We start from the raw sequence: 22,744 nt of genomic DNA, 5'->3' as shown, positions 1-22,744 counted from the left end.
AGGGGGATTACTTTACAGGAATCATCCCACAGCACCTTCAAGATAGGACAACTGCCAAGTCATCCCATAGCACCTTTAAGGCGGCAACCGGTCACATCGGCTTACAAGAAGGCATCTCCTGCATCATTCCCATAGTGCCTTAAAAAACCCCAAAAAAACCTACTGCCAAGGTTGCTCTCACTGAGTAATGAGGAAGGGCCCTCTGTCCCACATAAAGTGGAACTCTTATTAAATGATGTCAAGACTATATGCAGGCCTGCCCTGAATTTCATTTTCAACCTGCTTAAGTTTCATTTATTAAAGAAGCAGACTGAGGCCCTGCTCGACAACAAGGCTTTGCTGGAAGAATACAGGCCTGTCATGTATTTGAACTTGGATCATGTGAGCAAGGAGGTATGGTTCCTGTTACAGAGAAGCACAAGCCTGTATGTAAAGATATAGGTGTCAGGCTTTAGGAATGTACTGAACTTTTTACCTAGGCTGGACCTGACACCAGCTAACACAAAAAACAACTTTAATTTGCCAAATAAGGAAAAGACAGAACTATAGAAAAAACTGTGGACTTGTGTATGGATTGGTCATTTATAGATAAGCTCAGCTATGGTTACCGGGAAATGATAGGATATGGTAGTTAGGAGCAATTTGCAATATGACAAGACAAGTTTTGACTGGCACAAGAGTACAAGGTGTAACATGAGAGAAGGTTATAAAAATCGATGCATGCCTTTGGTGTAAGCTAAGGAAGATTACTTACAGCTAGATATTTTTTGCCTTGGCATCTACCTGTACCAATCCCTCCAATGAATACCAATTGAGATAATATCTTTTGCTAAATACATTTTGTGCTGTTACATTTTCATTTTCTGCTTGAATAAATTATTGTATGATTTTGGGTAATACATTGCACGTGCGTGGTTTTTTGGAGTCAGCTTGTGAAGGGCTTTGGCAGCGAGCTCTTCAAGTGGTGACTCCTTGTGTGATCAGAGCATGTCAGTTTTTGCTCAGAGCATGTTAGATTACTTTTTTCTCTGAGTTCAGTCTTAGACTGTTCGTAGGAGCGCTGGCAATTGCTGACCACTTTATTTTTCAGCATTGAATTTAAAACACAATACTTGCCTGAGACCAACCCCTTACCTGTGTGGTAAAGAAATCTCACCTGTGTGGTGAAAGAAATCCTGCACGCCTGCAGTGTCTGTAGTGTAAGTAGTTTTCTTCTTATTTTATATAACCTTGTATATAACTCTATCGGTACTAACAAGTATATTAATGACAGGTTTGGTTAAGGAGGGTTGCACATTTTTAAGGCTTGTATATACAGACTAGTCTTTAAGCCCGTTACATTAACGGGTGCTAGAACATATGTGTGTGTGTCTGTCTTTCTTTCTTTCTTTCTCTCTCTCTCCTTAGCCGCTTTCTTTCTTTCTGCATTTCTTTTTCCTTGGCTGTCCATCACCACCCCTTGGCTGCTCCCCCTGTCCATTTTCCCTTCCATTTACCTCCCCTGTGTCCACCACCACCCCTTCACTGCTCTCCTTATGCAGCAGCAACCCTCTTCCCTTTGTTTTACCTCCCCCCTGTCCAGCAGCACCTCTTTCCTTCTCCCCCTGTCCAACATTAGTCCTCCGTTCCTTTTTCTTCACCCCCCCCTGTCCGCGGGAAGAGAAGGGGGTGGGCGGCAAAGGAGGAACGGAGATCGGCGGCGGCAGGAGGAACGGAAATCGTCGTCTGGCTGCGGTCCGGCTTGTGGAGGCGATCGGCTGGTGACGTATTAGCGCGCATGCACACTCCTTCGGCCACAGACCTACACGCACGGAACACGCAAATAGGAGTGCGCATGCGTGGCTAGCTCTTTATTATATTAAATAGGAGGATGCTTAGGGTTATTTGTATTATTTTGTATATAAAATGTTGCCCCTAGAAGCGGTGAAAGCCGCTAATCCCTCACATTCAGGGAAGGATATAGGAAAATATCATGATAAATGGGTCAAATTTGCATCCAACAAGTCCATGAAGGACGCTGGTCCTTGGACCTGGCCCAAAGAGGGATCCCTTGTTTGGGATGATTTGTTAAATTTAAGAACTAAAATTTTAACTGATAAAAAAAGGTAAATCACAAGCAGACCACTTAGAAATGTGGACTCTGTAGAAGGAATTATGTCAAGACTCATCCAAATGTAATAATTTGGTCTATAAGACTCAGGATGAAGGTTTGGAACCCCCACCTTATGAGGATACTAAAGAGCCTAAAATGTATCCTAATCTTAAGAATAGAGATTTTGAAGAGCCTGCAGTGGGCTATGAACCCGCTCCATATAAACCATCTGCAGATGGACTACCTGACTGTGACTGTCCAGAGTGTCCAATGGACACTTCTCCCTCACAAAAGAACCCCTGGACAGTCTTCCCTCCTGAACCAACTCATTTTTAATAGCAGGGGATGTTAAAGTAGAGGAAAAATTACAAATCTCTTCTCCACAAGACTGTAAAGATAAGGATAAAGCTGAGGACTTGAATTCAAAGTGTCATGATTCCACAAAATATTCCCATGCTATGAATCACAGACGTTTCCATATATACTTTATATTCCCATATATACCTTATACTTGCCCAGACGTACGGAATTGTGCAACGATATTTGAATATATAGGGACTGATGACAGAGACTACCCAAACAAATACTTCACAGCTGAAACTATTCCCTCCAACTGGAAACTGGCTGCCCATCACAGCAACTGCTCCTGCCCTACTAAACCCCAACTAAACCCGAACAACACTTCGCTGCTTCGCCCTGAACCCCATCCAATATCAAAGCGCCACCGCGGCACGGTTGCAACCCTCTACTGGCGGACAAAGGGTAAACACATAATCAAACTAACAGATACAAATGCAAACATCATTGAAGCCCCTAAAAAGGATAAGCTGATATAGGGGATTTTCGGATTTCTCCCCGCTCTTATGACAAGGATTTCTAAATCAGAAAAAATAGTACAGTAACAAGAAGCAAAGTTCTTCTCTTAACTTAACAAAACAATACAGAAATCATTCGCGGTCATGAGAAACCTAAGGCAAGTTCGACAATTATTTGACAGAAAACAATTCCAGCTCATGGTCCAGTCCCTAGTCCTAGGTCTCCTTGACTACTGCAACATCCTCTATCTCCCCTGCTCCGCAATAATGATAAAATAACTACAAACAGTACAAAACACAGCTCTGAGACTAATCTATTCACTAAGAAAACACGACCACATCACCTAGGCCTACCTCGACTCCCACTGGCTCCCAATTCAAGCAAGAATACTATTTAAATTCTACTGTCTATTATTTAAATCCATAAATGGTGACAGCCCAGCCTACTTGAACAACCGCCTAATCAAAACTACCACAACCAGACACAGGAGAACCCAGACACCATTCACGCACCCTCCAATCAGAGACGTCAAACGGGAAAAACTGTACGATGGCCTTCTAGACACACAGGCAGCAAAACTAGACCACCAACTCTCCAAATCTACTAATCATGACCCCAGACTACAAAACTTTCAGAAAAGAAATAAAAACCCTGCTATTCAAGAAATCCATGAAGACTAACTAACACCATATGAAACATTTCAATCCTCTGAAGCAACCCGCTCTACTCTGTAACACCTCTGGACATGTCCAGGAATCCTCTTCTGTAATCCGCCTTGAACCGCAAGCTAATGGCGGAATAAAAATCACTAATGTCATGTAATGTAACTTTTCTTCATAGCACTTTTGTCCCTTCTAGTGTGTGTGCAAGTAAGGCTCCCTCAGAACGTAGGTGTTCACAGCCTTTCTATTCAGATTTTACTGCAGTGAGCCCTGTGGCGAACTCCACTCCCTTCTGTTTCTCCCTAGAGCTGGGAACGAAAGAAGAAATGCTGGCTTCTCAGTCTGGGTTTTACACGTGACGGGTGCCTGCCTGTCCCCATGAACAATAGTTGAATAATTAATTTTAGGATATCTTTTGGTGCTAGGAAATATTCACATTTTATGTAGCTGTGTGAGACTTTAGCACAGGTTTCAACTGGAAGACCCTTTTGTATTGGTTATACGAGTCCAATTTTATTTAAATAAGATTTTGATGTAGTAGGGAAAGCATACACTATACTATATGAATATGCATGAGATCCATTTGCATGCACTGCTTTCAATGCATATTAAGAACATAAGAAATCGCCTCTGCTGGGTCAGACCGGTGGTCCATCGCGCCCAGCAGACAGCATCCGCGGCGGCCCATCAGGTCCATGACCTGTATGTGATCCCTTGAAATTCGCCTTGATACCCTTTCTATATCCTATCTTTACCCTTATCTGTATCCCTCAATTCCTTTATCTGTCAGGAATTTATCCAATCCTTCTTTAAAACCCCGTAGTGTGCTCTGTCCTATCACAACCTCTGGCAGCGCATTCCAGGTGTCCACCACCCTCTGAGTGAAAAAAAAACTTCCTGGCATTGGTTCTAAACCTGTCCCCTTGTTCTTGTGGTTCCCGATAGGTTGAAGAATCTGTCCCTCTCCACCTTCTCTATGCCCTTTATGATCTTGTAAGTCTCTATCATGTCTCCTCTGAGTCTCCGCCTCTCCAGGGAGAAGAACCCCAGCCTCTCCAACCTGTCTGCGTATGAAATGTATTCCATACCTTTTATCATTTTCGTCGCTCTTCTCTGGACCCTTTCAAGTATCGCCATGTCCTTTTTGAGATACGGTGACCAATACTGGACACAGTACTCCAGGTGCGGGCGAACCATTGCACGATACAGCGGCATGATGACTTCCTTCATTGGGGAAATCCTGAAAACCCAACTGGAATACAGCTCTCGAGGACTGAAGAACCATGGGGTGTAAGGAGACATATTCAGATGGATCAGGAATTGGTTGGCAGGTAGGAAGTAGAGGGTAGGAGTGAAGGGTCACTACACGGACTGGAGGAAGGTCACGAGTGGTGTTCCGCAGGGGTCGGTGCTTGGACCGCTGCTATTCAATGTATTTATAAATGATCTAGAAACAGGGACGAAGGGCAAAGTAATAAAATTCGCAGATGACACCAAACTATTTAATGGTGCTAGGACTAAAGAGGACTGCAAAGATTTACAAAGGGACCTGAACAAACTAGGGGAGTGGGCGACGAGATGGCAGATGAAGTGCAATGTAGAGAAATGTAAAGTCTTGCATGTAGGAAACAGAAATCTGAGGTACAACTGCACGATGGGAGGGCTGGTAATGGGAGAAAGTAGCCTAGAGAAGGACTTGGGGGTACTGGTAGACAAGACAATGAAACCGTCGGCACAGTGCACAGCGGCCTCTAAGAAGGCAAACAGAATGCTAGGTATCATCAAGAAAGGTATTACAGCCAGAATGAAAGAAGTTATCCTGCCGTTGTATCGGGCAATGATGCACCCGCATCTGGAGTACTGCATCTAATATTGGTCGCTGTACCTTAAGAAGGATATGGCTATATTCAAGAGGGTTCAGAAAAGAGCGACGAGATTGATAAAAGGTATGGAAAACCTTTCATATGCTGAAAGATTGGAGAAACTGGGGCTCTTTTCCCTGGAGAAGCGGAGACTTAGAGGGGACATGATAGAGACTTACAAGATCATGAAGGGCATAGAGAAAGTGGAGAGGGACAGATTCTTCAAACCTTCGAAGACTACAAGAACGAGAGGGCATTTGGAAAAATTAAGAGGGGACAGATTCAGAACCAATGCTAGGAAGTTCTTCTTCACCCAACGGGTGGTGGACACCTGGAATGCGCTTCCAGAGGGCGTGGTAGGACAGAATACAGTATTGGGTTTCAAGAAAGGATTAGATGTTTTCCTGAAGGAAAAGGGGATTGAAGGGTATAGATAGAGGATTAATATGCAGGTCCTGGACCTGATGGGCCGCCGCGTGAGTGGACTGCTGGACATGATGGACCTCTGGTCTGACCCAGCAGAGGCACTGCTTATTTTTTTATATTACTTGATTTTTCTTTACAATGAGTATGCGTTTCCTTATGATGTTGATTTAAAATGTGTCTTCTTTTTCTTAGCAGTCAGTTAGAATACAAAAATAGATATCCTGGACCAGGTTTGGCACGAAGAATTTTTGCTGAAAAATAAAATAAACTAAGAAGTTGTGCTCCAACTGACCTTGAAATGACCTTGTCATTTTCTTTTTGTTATCAGCTTTAATAATGCAACACTTCGAAAAACCTTAGTAACTAACACTGTACACTGTATCTTGCTTTAACTAATAAATCTACTTATTTTTGTAGACTGGAGCACAGTCTAGCCCAGGGGTGCCCAATAGGTTGATCACGATCGACCGGTAGATCGCCAAGGCAAAATGAGTCGATCGCAGAGCCCATCTTGGGCTCCGTGATAGACTCGCGTTGCCTTCACAATCTACCGGGCCGATCAGCCTTCCTCTCCCTGATGTCAATTCTGCCTTCGGAGAGGAATTTCCGGGCCAGCCAATTGCTGCCTGGCTGGCCCGGAACTTCCTCTCCAATGGCAGAATTGACGTCAGGGAGAGGAATGCTGGTCGGCCTGACGCAGGGAAGCAGGGAGAGCTTGGGGCAATGGTGGCTTGGGGGAGGGCAGGGAGAAAGAAAGAAAGAAAGAAAGGGGGCAGGCAGGGAGACAGAAGGAAAGAAGGGAAACAGAAAGAAAGAAAGGGAGCATGAAGAGAGAAAAAAAAGAAAGAAAGGGCAGGGACAGAGGAAGAAAAAGTTGGGGGAGGGAATGAGGTCTGGAGGAGAGGAAGCATACAGGAGGCTGAAAGAAGGGAAGAAATATTGGATGCACAGTCAGAAGAAGAAAGTGCAACGAGAGACTCATGAAATCACCAGACAACAAAGTTAGGAAAAATGATTTTATTTTCAATTTAGTGATCAAAATGTGTCTGAATTTATATCTGCTGTCTATATTTTACACTATGGCCCCCCTTTTACTAAACCGCAATAGCAGTTTTTAGCGCAGGGAGCCTATGAGCGTCGAGAGCAGTGTTGGGCATTCAGCGCAGCTCCCTGCGCTAAAAACTGCTATTGCGGTTTAGTAAAAAGGGAGGGGGGTATATTTGTCTATTTTTGTATGGTTGTTACTGAGGTGACAGCGCATAGAGTCATCTGCCTTGACCTCTTTGAAAAAACCCCCGGAATAGGAATGATAATTAACATTTTCTCTGCGTACAGTGTGCTTTGTGTTTTTTTAAAAAAATTTTTATTGTTGGTAGATCATTTTGACTTGGTCATTTTAAAAGTAGCTCGCAAGCCCAAAACCTGTGGGCACCCCTGGTCTAGCCATTTGTGTCCCTATTCGCAATCTCTCTTATGACTGTATGAAGGAATGCCTTGTGAATGAAACCAGCAGGGCAATGGAGCCAATGGACTATATTTTTGGATTTTTCTTTCAGAAATTCGAGCAGACATTTAGCCTTCAAACGTGACTATCCCACACCATTTTATTGTGCCTTTTCTGATTCTGTGATTATTCTGCTATGTGTTCTATGTATGCCTAGTGCTATGATGGTTTGTTTTTTTTTGTATAACAGTATGTTTATTTGCAGATATAAGTTCCGCCCTGAATCCTTGACAGAGGGAAGAAAGTGTAAGGCCTACTGGAGCTCTGTACTTGTTTGTGTTATGTAATCTCTGTGTTATCTGTCTGTTTGGTTTGTGGGGTACCCCTGAAAACATAACATTGGCCATTCTACAGTTCTTGTATCCCTATTTTCTACTATCAAAACTGCACAATATGTTTTTGCTATTGTTTTCATAGCCTAAATTCAGCTTAATTAGGGGTTATATTTTTAAGAAAAGGTTTTATGCAGTGTTTATTCCATGGTGCTCACTAGATATGATTTTTGTGCAAAACACTTAGTACATATTTATGGTCTCTCTTGAATGCCTTAATAGTTGTGTGAAACACACAAAAACATATCTTTTTGGATGTCTTATTAAGTACAATAAATGTCTGAATATTGTCTCTCTTTTACTGGACTAATACCAAGTAAATGCATTAGGATTGTCACATGTTTCCACTTAGTACAGGCAGCGTGGTCTCTCTCTTTGGATCATCTCACTGGGATTCTGCTGCTGGATGATCCCTGGACTTTTTCAAAGCCAATGTATCCCTCCCCGTATGTGTGGCCTTCATTTCATTCCATGTGTGCTCCTCGTGCACACTTTAAAGAGACTTCTAGACATGAAAAGCTACATCATGAACTTTTTCTCTTGGACACTCTGTTTTGTTTACCTCCAGGATTTTATATTTTCTTTATTTTTGTCTCATTCCATTACCCTATGAGAACAAATGCTTGTTTTATCCTGTTTATTACAGTACCCCCATCATACAGTGGTACCTCGGTTTACGAGTGCACCAGTTTGCGAGTGTTTTGCAAGACGAGCAAAACATTTGCAAAATCGGCACCTCGGAACCCAAGCGCGCCTCAATTTGCAAGCGCCCTCCCCGCTAACCGGCACCCTCTCCCCCACAATCCGGCACCTCCCGCCACGACCTGAGGTCCCCCAACCCACCCGAACCCTCTTCTTACTTCAGTGTAGCCTCCGCACCGGCACCAGCACGTCCTGCCGGTGCCCGAAGATCTGCCTCGAGCATGTGCGCATGCTCAAGGCCCAGCACAGGAGGCAGATCTTTGGGTACCGGCAGGACGTGCTGGTGCCGGTGCGGAGGCTACACTGAAGTAAGAAGAGGGTTCGGGTGGGTTGGGGGACCTCAGGTCACGGCGGGGGGGGGGGGGGGGGAGCCCGATGACGGCCGGGGGGGGGTGCCGGCTCGCAGGGGTGAGCCTTCGGGAGGCTCAGCGCTGCTGGCCTGGGGGGGGGGGGACCTATCAAAGCGAGTTTCCATTATTTCCTATGGGGAAACTCACTTTGATAAACGAGCATTTTGATTACGAGCATGCTCCTGGAACGGATTATGCTCGTAATCCACGGTACCACTGTATTTCCTATATGATGATGCCTAGAGTAGGTTATAGACCTGTCAAGTTTGAAAGTGCTCTTTTTATTATTTACTAATAAATCTTTAGTTTTGTTTAATGCTTCAATTCTATTTTGAGAGCTTGTCTCGTACCACCCCCAGAAAAAGAAAGGGAACAATGTGTCTGGTGTGCATTTATGGTTTTCTTAATTGTTAAATGGTTTACCTTTTCATATTATGCATATATTTGTGTCCTATATTTAGAATTATCTCAATGTAACCGAATGATTTGATTTGCCCTCAGTCCACTTACTGTTTTTAGCTGTTTAGAAACATAGAAGATGACAGCAGATAAGGGCCATAGCCCATCAGGTCTGCCCACCCCCAACTCTACTATCCTAGTATTGTTCTCTTAAGTCCATATTGTTTGCCTTGTTTTAAGCTTCTTAAATCTACAACTGAGCATATGACCAGTTAATTTATGCTATCCCTTGTATATTCTATTCCTACTAAGCATCTTGCCAATGATATAGTCTATGATCTTGGTGTTGACACTGAGTGCTATTCTCAAAAGTAATTCGGTATCCTATGATCATTACGTTTAGTTTTAAGGGACTTTTAATATGTTGTGAGCCTGCCGGTGCCGGGTTTTGCAACAGGCCACCGGCCAATGCTCACCCAACGCCGAACTCGCCGTGCCTTCAAAGGATGTTGAAGGTCCTGCTGGTTCTCATCAAAAATAGAAAAGATAAAACGTCAGGAACAATAAAGGTTTAACTGAACTTGTGTCCAACTTTATTTCTGGAGTAGCAACTGCTACAGTTTTAGTCTTTAAATTTCAAACAAAATACAAAGAAAATCCGGGCTTGCAAAACAAAGCCCACACACCTTTCTGGCAGGTAAATTTAGATTGATACTATAGTAGCCTTGCCCTCACAGTCTCACAGTCCAAAAAGGGCACAAAGTAATATGGCTACCGGAACACCCAGTGTTTCTGCTGGTTATTCCCCAGGTCTTTCAAACTCCAATGAATGTGTTGCCTAAGCCCGGCTTAACAGGCCTTCCCCAGCCAACCTGGGGGAGGGGAGCAGCTGAATCCACTTTAGCAAAAAAGCTTGCCAAAAAAATTGGCCCCACGATCCCTCCCCGAGGATATTATGTGGATTCTCCCCACTACTTCCTTGTCCATACATTCATTCACCCAAAATAGGCAAAAAAAACACAAAAGGAAAAAATTTCCAAAACTCAACACTTTCCTCTCTGTCAGCAGCCTAAGGTACAGCTGCAGCAGTTAGCTCAGCACTGCTCATGCTGTCAGCACTTGACTGGTGCTTCCAAACAAACTCAGAGCAAACAAGATTCCAAAAGCAAACAATCAAAAAGGTAATTCAACTTAGCTCTGGTCCATCTGTGTTTCATCTGGTTCTTGTGTAGTATCCATAGGTTCCACGGCTTCCTGGCAAGCTGGCTGGTTCACCCCAGGGACAGTGGATACCTCTGCCATATCAACGTCCTTATTCAGTGGAAAGTCAGGAGCCCAGTCCCTCGAGACTGCTTCCTGGGCTGACCCAGGGAAGACTGCCTTGTTCTTCCTAAGCACAGCCTCTAATGCTCTGAGTTGTCCAGCCCTGACCTGAAAGGGGAAGGGCCAACCTGCTGCTTCTGCTGGCCTCTCAGTTTAGCCTTAATTGGCCCCAGCAGAGGCTCATTAGTTGCTCTCCGAGACTGATCCTTAGGCTGTCCTTTTGGATAAGTCCCCTCCCTCTGCAACAGGCTATTCTCCCACTCCTCTTCTACTCCCTGGGATTCTGTAGACTGATGTTTCCAAGGAAACTCCAACCCTGTTTGTCTATCAGAGTTCAACCTGCTGCAGTGATCAGCCCTTTTCAAGAGAAGGGGAGGATTTGGAGGAGATTTGACTGTCACAAGCCTAGCCTTAAGGCTAGGGCTGTGACAATGTATTAGACAATAGGTTGATAATGCTACACCTTTTCTACATTGCCAATTAAGGATTGTCAAGAGAGATTTATAGTTAGAAGGGCTTTGATCATTTATCATGTCCTGGTTTGCCAAGATAGGCCCTAGGTTTGGAGGCCTATTACTTGCTGCCTTGTTGACCATATAAAGCCGATTCTTTCTATCTGCCTGTGTACTATCATCTCAAAGGAATTGACTATAAAGACTTCTGCCACCATAACTCATGCCATTGTGGCAGACACTTCAGCCCCTAGGCCTCAGACCCGCCTGCCAGAAGGGATTCTGGAAGGGCCCTCTATCCCACATGAAGTGGAACTCTTATTAACTGATAAAGACTATCTGCAGGCCTGCCCTGCATTTCATTTTGAACCTGCTTAAATTTCATTTATTAAAGAATCAGGCTGAGGCCCTGCTCGACAACAAGGCTTTGCTGAAGAATACAAGCCTGTCATGTATTTGACCTTGGATCATGTGAGCAAGGAGGTATGGTTCCTGTTAGAGAAACACAAGCCTGTATGTAAAGATATAGGTGTCAGGCCTTAGGAAAGTACTGAACTTTTTACCTAGGCTGGACCTGACACCAGTTAACAGAAAACAACTTTAATTTGCCAAATAAGGAAAAGACAGAACTATAGAAAAAAAAAACAAAACTGTGGACTTGTGTACAGATTGGTCATTTATAGATAAGCGCAGCTATGGTTACCAGGAAATGATAGGAGCAAATTTGCAATATGACAAGTTTTGATTGGCATAAGAGTACAAGATGTAACATGAGAGAAGGTTATAAAAATCAATGCATGCCTTTGTGTAAATTAGGGGATGATTACTTACAGCTAGATATTTGCTGTGGCATCTACCTTTACCAATCCCTCCAATGAATACCAATTGAGATAATCTTTTGCTAAATAAATTGTACATTTTCATTTTCTGCTTAAATAAACTAATGTATGGTTTTGGGTAATACATTGCACATGGGTTGGTTTTGGAGTCAGCTTGTGAAGGGCTTTGGCAGTGAGCTCTTCAGTAATCACACAGCACCATGTAGGGGGCCATGTTTGCAAGGCAACCCTGCAGAGCCGGTAGTTGCATAGATTGAACCATTACCCAGTAGGGGGTCCATGTCTGCAAGGCAACCCTGTAGAGCCGGTAGTTGCATAGATTGAACATAGCAGCCTTACTAGGTCAGACCAGTGGTCCATCTAGCCCAATATCCCATCTTTACAGAGGCCAATCCAAGTCACAAGAACCTGGCAAAAACCCAAATGGACATGGGTCAGTAGGATGGAATGCCAATACTGTCTTGACAGCAGACTTTGGGCTTTTCCTGCAGGAACTTGTCCAAACCTTTTTTTAAAATCAGTTACATTAACAGCTTTGCCAGAGGATGTGTTAAGATAAAAGTAAGCTCTTGGAACTGTTTTCTCCATCTCCATCCACTGGAAGATGGACATAACCCATTTGTTCTGAACTAGTTTGGCATAAATGGCATGGAATAGTTGTTAAAATGCATTCAAGTTCAATTTAGAAGGGATTGACTTATTTCCTGAAGCCTCCTCATCTGGTGTTTCTCCATGTGTATTTCTTTATCCTATTAAATATGGCTATAAATCAGAACAGGGAGAGAGGCCTTAAAATTCTTTTGTCACAAAGATTGTGCCAGCAGCACTTAAGATGTTGAAGTAACCTCAGAGAATGGCTTCATCCCAGTCATTCTGGAGTATCAGCTGATATGAGGAAACGAGAAGCATTCAAGATCTTATCCAAACCTCCCACTTCAAGCCTTGCTCAACAGTCCCTCTGCCTCTGTTATATCCAGAGAGAGCAGAGCCAGTTAGGCACTAACCAGCTCTTATCTCCCATGGCCCTCCGAGAGCCCCAACTTCCAAAGCTCGTGTGGGCAGAGAGTCTCGTTACATGGACACAACACAATTTATAAGCATAGTAAATGCTGGAATTTCTCACCTTCCAGAGGAATAAAGGAGACACCATGTGCAAAGTACATGAAAAACTTTATTATACAAGATCTTTGCTACAACATTTCCAGGACACGTTCATTTCTCTCCATTTAATTCAATTGCCAACCCGTCTTCAGAATAGGTTACAAGCTAACATTCATAGCAGGTTACATTGGACAGTAAGTTTGGCAATACAAAATAATATCATACCATACAGTAACGACAAGGCTGAGAAGTACAGAAACTTGAGCACAGTTTGGGGTGGGGACATTAATAGGAAATTCTTGGGGAGGTAATGCAATAGATTGAGCCAGAAGGTTGGTGGGAGAGAGTTGAGGGGATTGTTTGCGGCTGGAGAGAAAGGTCTTCATAGCAATTCGAAGGGGCTTTCCTGGCCACTGTGTTTCCAGGTTAGGTCCTGCATCCAACGATTCATCTCCTACAGGCTGTAGAGAAATAAGAAAGGCACACAGTGAAAGACTGCAAATTTATAGCAATGGGGGAGGGGAGAAGAGGGTCTTGTCCAAATAAGGGAGAGGCATGGACTCAGGGAGAGACATTTGAAACACGAGTTTGGTCTTGAAACTTTAAGCACAAATAAAATTACTTTTCTGATTTTTTTATTCAACACAATAGAAGATATGACTTCAAGCATGAATGTCGGAACTAGACAGGCTGAGCCAACCACAGCAAGGATTGGACCCCAGGAATTTGCAGAAGGGGGGAAGAGGGAAGTCAAACATTCTGCCAGTGAAACATGCAGGCGACAAAAAGCCCAATCTGCAGAGTACAAGTTATCCTTAAACAGGAGGAGGAGAAAGAGGGTAGCTGAAGGCCACACTGGTGGTGCCTTACCTATTGAGGGTTCCTCTGAGAATCTCAGTCTGAGGAGACCCCGTATCTGAGGAATCTTTCTGCGGTTTCTCAACAGTCAGAGGCAGCAGGGGTGCCAGGCGAAAGGTCCTCCGTGGGTCTAGGGAAGAGAAAGAGTAAGTAACTGCTTAGGTCAGGGATTCCCAAACCTGTCCTGGGTTTTCAGGGTATCCAAAATGAATAGGCATGAGATAGTTTTTCAATAGAGTTGCATACATCCCCTCCTTTATCTGTCCACAATTAGATTTAAGGGATGAGGGAGGAGCAGACAGCCAGGTAAATGTGCAGAAAATTTTAAGTTGGTGTAGAAACCAAGTTCAATTTTTTTGGTGCAGATATCAGATTAAAAAAAACCACATAAAACCCGACACAGGCCTATGTTTCGCCCACATTAAAGGCTGCATCAGGGGTTAATAAAACTAGGTTGTGTATATACGCTGTGGCTTTCACCTGTTGGCGATTCAAAGAAAAAGGTAACGCTCCCTCGAGTGCATCTCATTGGAAACCAGCAGCATTAGATAACTCAAAAATGCAGCCCTTAACCCTTTCAGGACCATAAGGATCGTAGGCCAATTTTTGTGGTTTTGACGACATTTTTATGGTAAAAAGGGCTTGCAGATGCCAAAAAATTGATTTTTTTTGTGAAATATTATTTAAAAAAAAAAAAATCACACTTCTGGCTTATGGACAGTGTGGCAAGTGAATCTTCTCGTCAATCTGGCAACGACGCTAATGAATGAATGTCGGAACCAGTTTGTTTACATAAAGGCAGTATCATATGGAATCCGTACATATCAAATTTAGAACTGTAGACTATCCCAATCAAAATTTATAGGATTTTAAAGTTATGGGACAAATATGTCCCTTGGTCCTGAAAGGGTTAATGTGGGTGAAACACAGCTGGTGTCAGGCTTTATGCAATCAATTTTATTGTGCAGAGATTTAAATGAAATTCAGAGTGTTATCTAATGCTGCTGGTCTCCACCGAGACGCACCTTTTACGTTGTGGCTTTCACCCGTTAGTGATTCAGTTTATATACCACCTAGCTTTATTAACCCCTGATGCAGCCCTCAAGGTGGGTGTAACATGGCCTGTGTTGGGTTTTATATTTGTTTATCCCTGCCCTTATCCAGGGCAAATTACACACTTACATATAAAATATGTATTGTCACATGTATTATATTTTATTTTTAATTATTTTATTCAGTTTTCTATACCGTTCTCCCAGGGGAGCTGAGAACGGTTTACATGGATTTATTCAGGTACTCAAGCAGTTTTCCCTCTCTGTCCCAGTGGGCTCCCAATCTATTTATTGTACCTGTGGCACTGGGGGGATTAAGTGACTTGCCCAGGGTCACAAGGAGCAGCGGGGGTTTGAACCCACAACCTCAGGGTGCTGAGGCTGTAGCTTTAACCACTACGCCACACTCTCCCCCCAACATAATTTTATAGGACATACAAAATAAAATTACATCTAACAAGTTACATAACGACAAAATATCGCTCCAATCATTAACAGATCAGACCATAGAATACATCAGTGACCAGCACCCTACAATCCACTGTCTCCACTCCTGTTCAAACAATCTCAGACAAAACAAGTGCCTTTTGAGTAATTTCTTAGTTTGGTATATTCTGTTGTTGACGAACTTACGCAAGGAGGTTGTACCATTCCCTGGGGCCAATACAATGAAAGATACTATCCCTAGATGACATTAACCTCTGATCCCGCACAGATCACAATGGTCAATTTTATTGTGCAGACAGATAAAACTCAAATTGGTTTCTACACATCTTTTTGGCTGTACTGCTTTTCATTGACTACCGTTTCTTGGTATAAATAGTTTGCAGTGGCTCAGCCTCCACATTCACCCTCTGAAACTCATAGGGTGGACCTTCGTTCCTTGATCACCTCTTGTGGAACAACAGTAGAGTCAGCTGCTACCTTTCACCTACTAAAAAAAAATGGAACACACTATGCGCACCCCAAAATCAGACCTGGAAGCACTCAAAGGCAGCAGTATCCATGCTTTAGATGAAGGGTGTAGCTAGACTACGTACCTGTTTGGCAATAGATAAACCATAGGCCACTGATCAGGAAAGCCCCAATTATGAAGGCAGAAACAGCGATTCCTACTACGGCTCCCATATCAACTTCCTGCTGGCTGGCTGCAAAGGAGAAAAGAGGGGATCCTGGTCTAATGTCCTCATTCCAGTCCTTAAAATCAACTCAGGCGAAGTCAATGTGCAGAGGAAAAAGACCAAACCCCAGTGTGTAATGACAACTACAGCACCCAGCATGCAATGGGGCAACAAGCAATACTGTCCTGCTGAGCTGGGGATGAAGCAAAATCCTATCTCAGTTGCACTGCAAGACAACCCAGATGCCAAGCTTCTTTCTCTCAAGGGCTAGTGATAAGTTGGATTTCCAAGACACATGGCCACAGAGTTATCCTTGCATATGAGTATGTGGTTTGGGAATTGGGTTATTTGCCCACTGCTAGGCATCTGAAAACACCTGACCCATCACTGGCACTCAGGAAATCAGAGCAGAGCATAATTTTCCAGATAGGTGGTAGTGGGGGGTCAGAGAACAGATGTGGAACAAAAGCAGAATTTGAAATCTCCATAAAATGAACTTTAGTAGGGATAAATTCACTGGACCAAAAAGACTACGGACTTTTCCTCCAGGAAATGGTCCAAACCCTTCTTAAAACCACTCGTATTGAGAAAGATATGGGAGAAGCCACTTCTTGTCCTGGATCGGAAGCATGGAATCTTGATACTCTTTGGGGTTCCAGAATCTCACTTACTCTGAGATTCTGGAATATTGCTACTCTTTGGATTTTGGCCAGGTACTAGTGGCCACTGTGAGGATGGGCTAATGGGCTTGATGGACATAGTCTGACCCAGTAAGACTAGTCTTATGTTCTTAGGGTCAACAGGTCCTCCGAATCATACTAATCCTAAGGACACAGCACTGGCCAGCAGACAGCACTGCCCTTCTCCTGGAAGCACACTTGGCTGGCCAGGTGTTTTAGGATTATACAATGAATATGCATGAAAAATATGCATACTGTATATTGGCGGACCATTGTATGCAGATCTCATGAATATTCATGGCCCTCCAGGGACCATAACCCAGACACCAGTCCCCATCTGGTGGCAGCTGCAAATCAGATATCCCTAGCACATTCAAAGGAAAGATACCAGGAGAACCTCTAGTAGCCATTTGCCATACTGGTCAGTAAACGCAGCTAAGCCAAAGATACGATAGACAATACAGCTATTCTTCCCACGCTCTTGTGGAGTAAAGGCTTAGAAAAAAGAAGATTTAGACCCAAGCTCATCCAAAGTGATACACTGGATAAGTCCTTGAAGATGACTCACCAGCATGTGTTCGATCCAAATCCAGCTTTGCGGGCTCCTGTAGATGCTTTGTTTTTCTACCTGTGGGAAAGAACATGTCCAAAACTGAGAAAAAAAACCTGCCCACAATACAAGACTAACCCCAGATCTCTGGTCAACAAAGTTCCCATTCAGCCACTGAATCGACATGAGGCTCAAGCAGACAATAGAACCTAAGCAAAATTACTAATACAACAGGAGATTAGAAACTCTGGGCACGGGGAGATACATACAAGTCTATTTAGAAACATGTAATGGGCCAGCAGCTGCTCCTGGCCATTTAGATCACTCGTCTTGAGGCTCTCCAGTGCACTTAAAAGCATGAATCTCTTGTTCCTGTGGTCACAGTCACCGCCCTCCTGACAAAGTAATAAACAGTCAGGGGCGACTCCCACCCATTTAGATCCCTCTTCAAGGGCTATCCAGTGCGCTTAATTGTGCAGCTCTTGTTCTTGTCATTGTCACCGCCTTCTTAAAGTGATAAACAGTCAAGGGAGACCCTGGCCATTTAGTACCCTCATCTGGGGCTATCCAGCGCACTTGAAAACAAGAGCCTCACGCTTCTTATCTTCACTGCCCTCTTGCCAAAGTGATGTAAACAGTCAAGGGAGACTACTGAACTTTTAGATGCCTCGTAAGGGGCTATAAAGCGCACTTAAAAGCGTGCAGGTCTTGTTTGTGTCGTCACCGCCCTCTTGCCAAAGTGATGTAAACAGTCAGGGATGACTCCAGGCCATTTAGATCCATTTTCAAGGGCTATCCAGTGCACTTAAAAGCGTGAATCTCTTGTTCCTGTCGACAGTCACCACCCTACTGCCAAAGTGATGCTGTCAAGGGCGACTCCAGGCCAGATCCCTCATCTGAGGCTATCTAGCGCACTTGATTTCAACACCACACTCTTGCCAAAGTGATGTAAACAGTCAAGGGTGACTCCCAGCCATTTAGATCCCTTGTCTAAGGCTATCCAGTGCGCTTAAAAGCGTGCAGCTCTTGTTCTTGTCATTGTCACCACTCTCTTGCCAAAGTGATAACAATCACAGTAGACACCTGGACTTTTAGATCCCTCATCTGGGGCTATAAAGCACACTTAAAAGCGTGCAAGTCTTGTTCTTGTCATCAGTTACCGCTCTCCTGCCATGTTCCTGTTGTCACCAACTTCCTGCTAAAGTGATGTAAACAGTTAGGGGCGACACATGGCCATTTAGATCCCTCCTCTAGGGCTCCAGCTCTTGTTCTTGTCAACATACTCTTGCCAAAGTGATGTCAACAGTCAGGAGCGATTCCAGGCTATTTAGATCCCTGGTATGGGGGCTACAGCTCTTGTTCTTGTCAACATACTCTTGCCAAAGTGATGTCAACAGTCAGGGGGGATCTCAAATCAAATAAACTTGAACATAAAAACTTGCTTAACTAGAGTTGAATCAAACATACAAATTGACAAGTGTGAAGAAAAACCAGTTAAACTGATATTAATAAAGGAAACCATGGACTTCAAAACCCCCAAATCCCCATCACTGATGTGGTTACATTTATACACCATTGAAACACAAAGACTACGCACACCCAAAGATGCTATTAATATTTACAACAAATACTGAATTACATCGACCCAGACTATAATGTAGCAAAAGTACTTAGCTTGATCCAACGGGAACTCAGCTGTTTCACCAATTGTATCTTCCTCAGGGGTTCCAAGACTTTTCCAGTGGCTATATTTGCCTGTACCAAATGGATATCAAATGAAAGGTTTTAAAGCCTGCACCATTTACATGTAATAACATTACTTTTTAAGTTACTTTAATCCCTTTGTCGTCAACGCCCTCTTGCCAAAGTGATGTAAAAAGTCAGGGGCGACTCCTGGCCATTTACATCCCTAGTATGGGGCTACAGCTCTTGTTCTTGTCCCAATATACTCTTGCCAAAGTGATGTAAAAAGTCAGGGGCGACTCCTGGCCATTTACATCCCTAGTATGGGGCTACAGCTCTTGTTCTTGTCCAATATACTCTTGCCAAAGTGATGTAAACAGTCAGGGGCAACTCCAGGCCATTTAGATCCCTGGTATGGGGGGCTACAGCTCTTGTTCTTGTCAACATACTCTTGCCAAAGTGATGTAAAAAGTCAGGAGCGACTCCTGGCCATTTACATACCTAGTATGGGGCTACAGCTCTTGTTCTTGTCAACATACTCTTGCCAAAGTGATGTAAACAGTCAGGGGCTACTCCTGGCCATTTAGATCCCTCATCTAGGGCTACAGCTCTTGTTCTTGTCAACATACTCTTGCCAAAGTGATGTAAAAAGTCAGGGGCGACTCCTGGCCATTTACATCCCTAGTATGGGGCTACAGCTCTTGTTCTTGTCCAATATACTCTTGCCAAAGTGATGTAAACAGTCAGGGGCAACTCCAGGCCATTTAGATCCCTGGTATGGGGGGCTACAGCTCTTGTTCTTGTCAACATACTCTTGCCAAAGTGATGTAAACAGTCAGGGGCGACTCCTGGCCATTTAGATCCCTCCTCTAGGGCTACAGCTCTTGTTCTTGTTGTTACCACTCTTGCCAAAGTGATCTCAAACCAAATAAACTTGCTCAACTAGAGTTGAATCAAACATACAAACTGACAAGTGTGGAGAAAAACCAGTTAAACTGATATTAATAAAGGAAACCGTGAACTTCAAAACACCCAAACTCCCCCATCACTGATGTGGTTACATTCATACCCCATTGAAACACCAAAGACTACGCAATCTCAAATATGCTATTGATATTTACAACAAATACTGACAATTACATTGACCCAGACTATAATGTAGCAAAAGTACTTAGCTTGATCCAACGAGAGCTCAGCTGTTTCACAAAATGTAGCTTCCTCAGGGGTTCAAAGGCTTTTCCAGTGGTTATATTTGCCTGTACCTAATGGATATCAAATGAAAGGTTTTAAAGCCTGCACCATTTACATGTAATAACATTACTTTTAAGTTACTTCAATCCCTTTGTCATCACCATCTACCTGCCAAAGCGATGTAAACAGTCAGGGGCGACTCCTAGCCATTTAGATCCCTGGTATGGGGGGCTTCAGCTCTTGCTCTTGTCCAATATACTCTTGCCAAAGTGATGTAAATAGTCAGGGGCAACTCCTGGCCATTTATATCCCTGGAATGGGGCAACAGCTCTTGTTCTTGTCCAATATACTCTTGCCAAAGCGATGTAAACAGTCAGGGGTGACTCCTAGCCATTTAGATCCCTGGTATGGGGGGCTACTGCTCTTGTTCTTGTCAACATACTCTTGCCAAAGTGATGTCAACAGTCAGGCAGGACTCCTGCCCATTTAGATTCCTGGTATGGGGGCTACAGCTCTTGTTCTTGTCAACATACTCTTGCCAAAGTGATGTAAACAGTCAGGGGCGACTCCAGGCCATTTAGATCCCTAGTATGGGGGCTACAGCTCTTGTTCTTGTCAACATACTCTTGCCAAAGTGAGGTAAACCGTCAGGCAGGACTCCAGGCCACCGTCAGGCAGGACTCCAGGCCATTTAGATCCCTGGTATGGGGGGCTACAGCTCTTGTTCTTGTCATGGCTCTATTGCCAAAGTGAGGTAAACCGTCAGGGGCGACTCCAGGCCATTTAGATCCCTGGTATGGGGGGCTACAGCTTTTGTTCTTGTCATGGCCCTCTTGCCAAAGTGAGGTAAACCGTCAGGGGCGACTCCAGGCCATTTAGATCCCTAGTATGGGGACTACAGCTCTTGTTCTTGTCAACATACTCTTGCCAAAGTGAGGTAAACCGTCAGGCAGGACTCCAGGCCATTTAGATCCCTGGTATGGGGTGCTACAGCTCTTGTTCTTGTCATGGCTCTCTTGCCAAAGTGAGGTAAACCGTCAGGGGCGACGCCAGGCCATTTAGATCCCTGGTATGGGGGGCTACAGCTTTTGTTCTTGTCATGGCCCTCTTGCCAAAGGGAGGCTACAGCTCTTGTTCTTGTCAACATACTCTTGCCAAAGTGATGTCAACAGTCAGGGGCGAGCTCAAATCAATCAACTTGGAATACAAAACTTGCTCTACTAGAGTTGAATCAAACATAAAAACTCGGACAAGTGAGGAGAAAAACCAAGTAAGCTGATATTAATGAAGGAAACCGTGAACTTCAGAACCACCATACCCCCATCACTTATGTGGTTACATTCATACCCCATTGAAACACCAATGACTATGCACTCCCAAATATGCTATTGATATTTACAAATACCGAAAATTACATTGACTCAGACTATAATGTAGCAACGGGAGCTCAGCTGTTTCATCAAATGTAGCTTCCTCAGGGTTTCAAGCTGTTTCACCAAATGTAGCTTCCTCAGGAGTTCAAAGGCTTTTCCAGTGGCAATATTTGCCTATACCTAATGGATATCAAATGAAAGGATTTAAAGCCTACACCATTTACATGTAACATTACTTTTTAAAATTACTTTATTCCCTTTTTCATCACCGTCTACCTGCCAAGTGATGTAAACAGTCATAGGCGACTCCAGGCCATTTAGATCCCTAGTATGGGGGCTACAGCTCTTGTTCTTTTCAACATACTCTTGCCAAAGTGATGTAAATAGTCAGGGGCGACTACAGGCCATTTAGATCCCTAGTATGGGGGCTACAGCTCTTGTTCCTGTCAACATATTCTTGCCAAAGTGATGTAAACAGTCAGGGGCGACTCCTGGCTATTTAGATCCCTGGTATGGGGCTACAGCTCTTCTTCTTTTCAACATACTCTTGCCAAGTGATGTAAACAGCCAGGAGCAACTCCAGGCCATTTAGATCCCTGGTATGGGGGGCTACAGCTCTTGTTCTTGTCATGGCCCTCTTGCCAAAGTGAGGTAAACCGTCAGGGGCGACTCCAGGTCATTTAGATCCCTGGTATGGGGGCTACAGCTCTTGTTCTTGTCACTGCCCTGTTGCCAAAGTGATGTAAACAGTCAGGGGCGACTCCAGGTCATTTAGATCCCTGGTATGGGGGCTACAGCTCTTGTTCTTGTCAACATACTCTTGCCAAAGTGATGTAAACAGTCAGGGGCGACTCCAGGCCATTTAGATCCCTGGTATGGGGGGCTACAGCTCTTGTTCTTGTCATGGCTCTCTTGCCAAAGTGAGGTAATCCATCAGGGGCGACTCCAGGCCATTTAGATCCCTGGTATGGGGGCTACAGCTCTTGTTCTTGTCAATATACTCTTGCCAAAGTGATGTAAACAGTCAGGGGCGACTCCTGGCTATTTAGATCCCTGGTATGGGGCTACAGCTCTTGTTCTTGTCAATATACTCTTGCCAAGTGATGTAAACAGCCAGGAGCAACTTCAGGCCATTTAGATCCCTGGTATGGTGGGCTACAGCTCTTGTTCTTGTCATGGCCCTCTTGCCAAAGTGAGGTAAACAGTCAGGGGCGATTCCTGGCCATTTAGATCCCTGGTATGGAGGCTACAGCTCTTGTTCTTGTCAACATACTCTTGCCAAAGTGATGTCAACAGTCAGGGGCGAGCTCAAATCAAATCAACTTGGAACACAAAACTTGCTCTACTAGAGTTGAATCAAACATAAAAACTCGGAC

The 22,744-nt window shown here is 44.0% G+C and overlaps 1 protein-coding gene across 3 annotated transcripts in view; it reads right to left on the bottom strand.

The window, feature by feature from the left end:
• Positions 1 to 12,910: 12,910 nt before the first annotated feature.
• TGFBR3L (transforming growth factor beta receptor 3 like) overlaps positions 12,911 to 22,744 on the bottom strand; it is a 50,831-nt gene continuing 40,997 nt past the window's right edge. For all 3 annotated transcript variants that reach the window (XM_033924980.1, XM_033924982.1, XM_033924981.1), the window contains 4 exons: positions 17,140 to 17,199; positions 15,811 to 15,918; positions 13,731 to 13,848; positions 12,911 to 13,321 (listed from right to left, as the gene is read on the bottom strand). In XM_033924980.1, coding sequence (XP_033780871.1) covers positions 13,315 to 13,321; positions 13,731 to 13,848; positions 15,811 to 15,918; positions 17,140 to 17,199 — 293 coding nt within the window. In that variant the 3' untranslated portion in view covers positions 12,911 to 13,314. The remainder of the gene's footprint in view (positions 13,322 to 13,730; positions 13,849 to 15,810; positions 15,919 to 17,139; positions 17,200 to 22,744) is intronic.

The sequence above is a fragment of the Geotrypetes seraphini genome, chromosome 16 (genome assembly GCF_902459505.1).
Source record: "Geotrypetes seraphini chromosome 16, aGeoSer1.1, whole genome shotgun sequence".
Lineage (NCBI taxonomy): Eukaryota > Metazoa > Chordata > Amphibia > Gymnophiona > Dermophiidae > Geotrypetes > Geotrypetes seraphini.
Note: the sequence above shows the minus strand (reverse complement) of the source record. Positions and strands in the feature narration are given on the sequence as shown.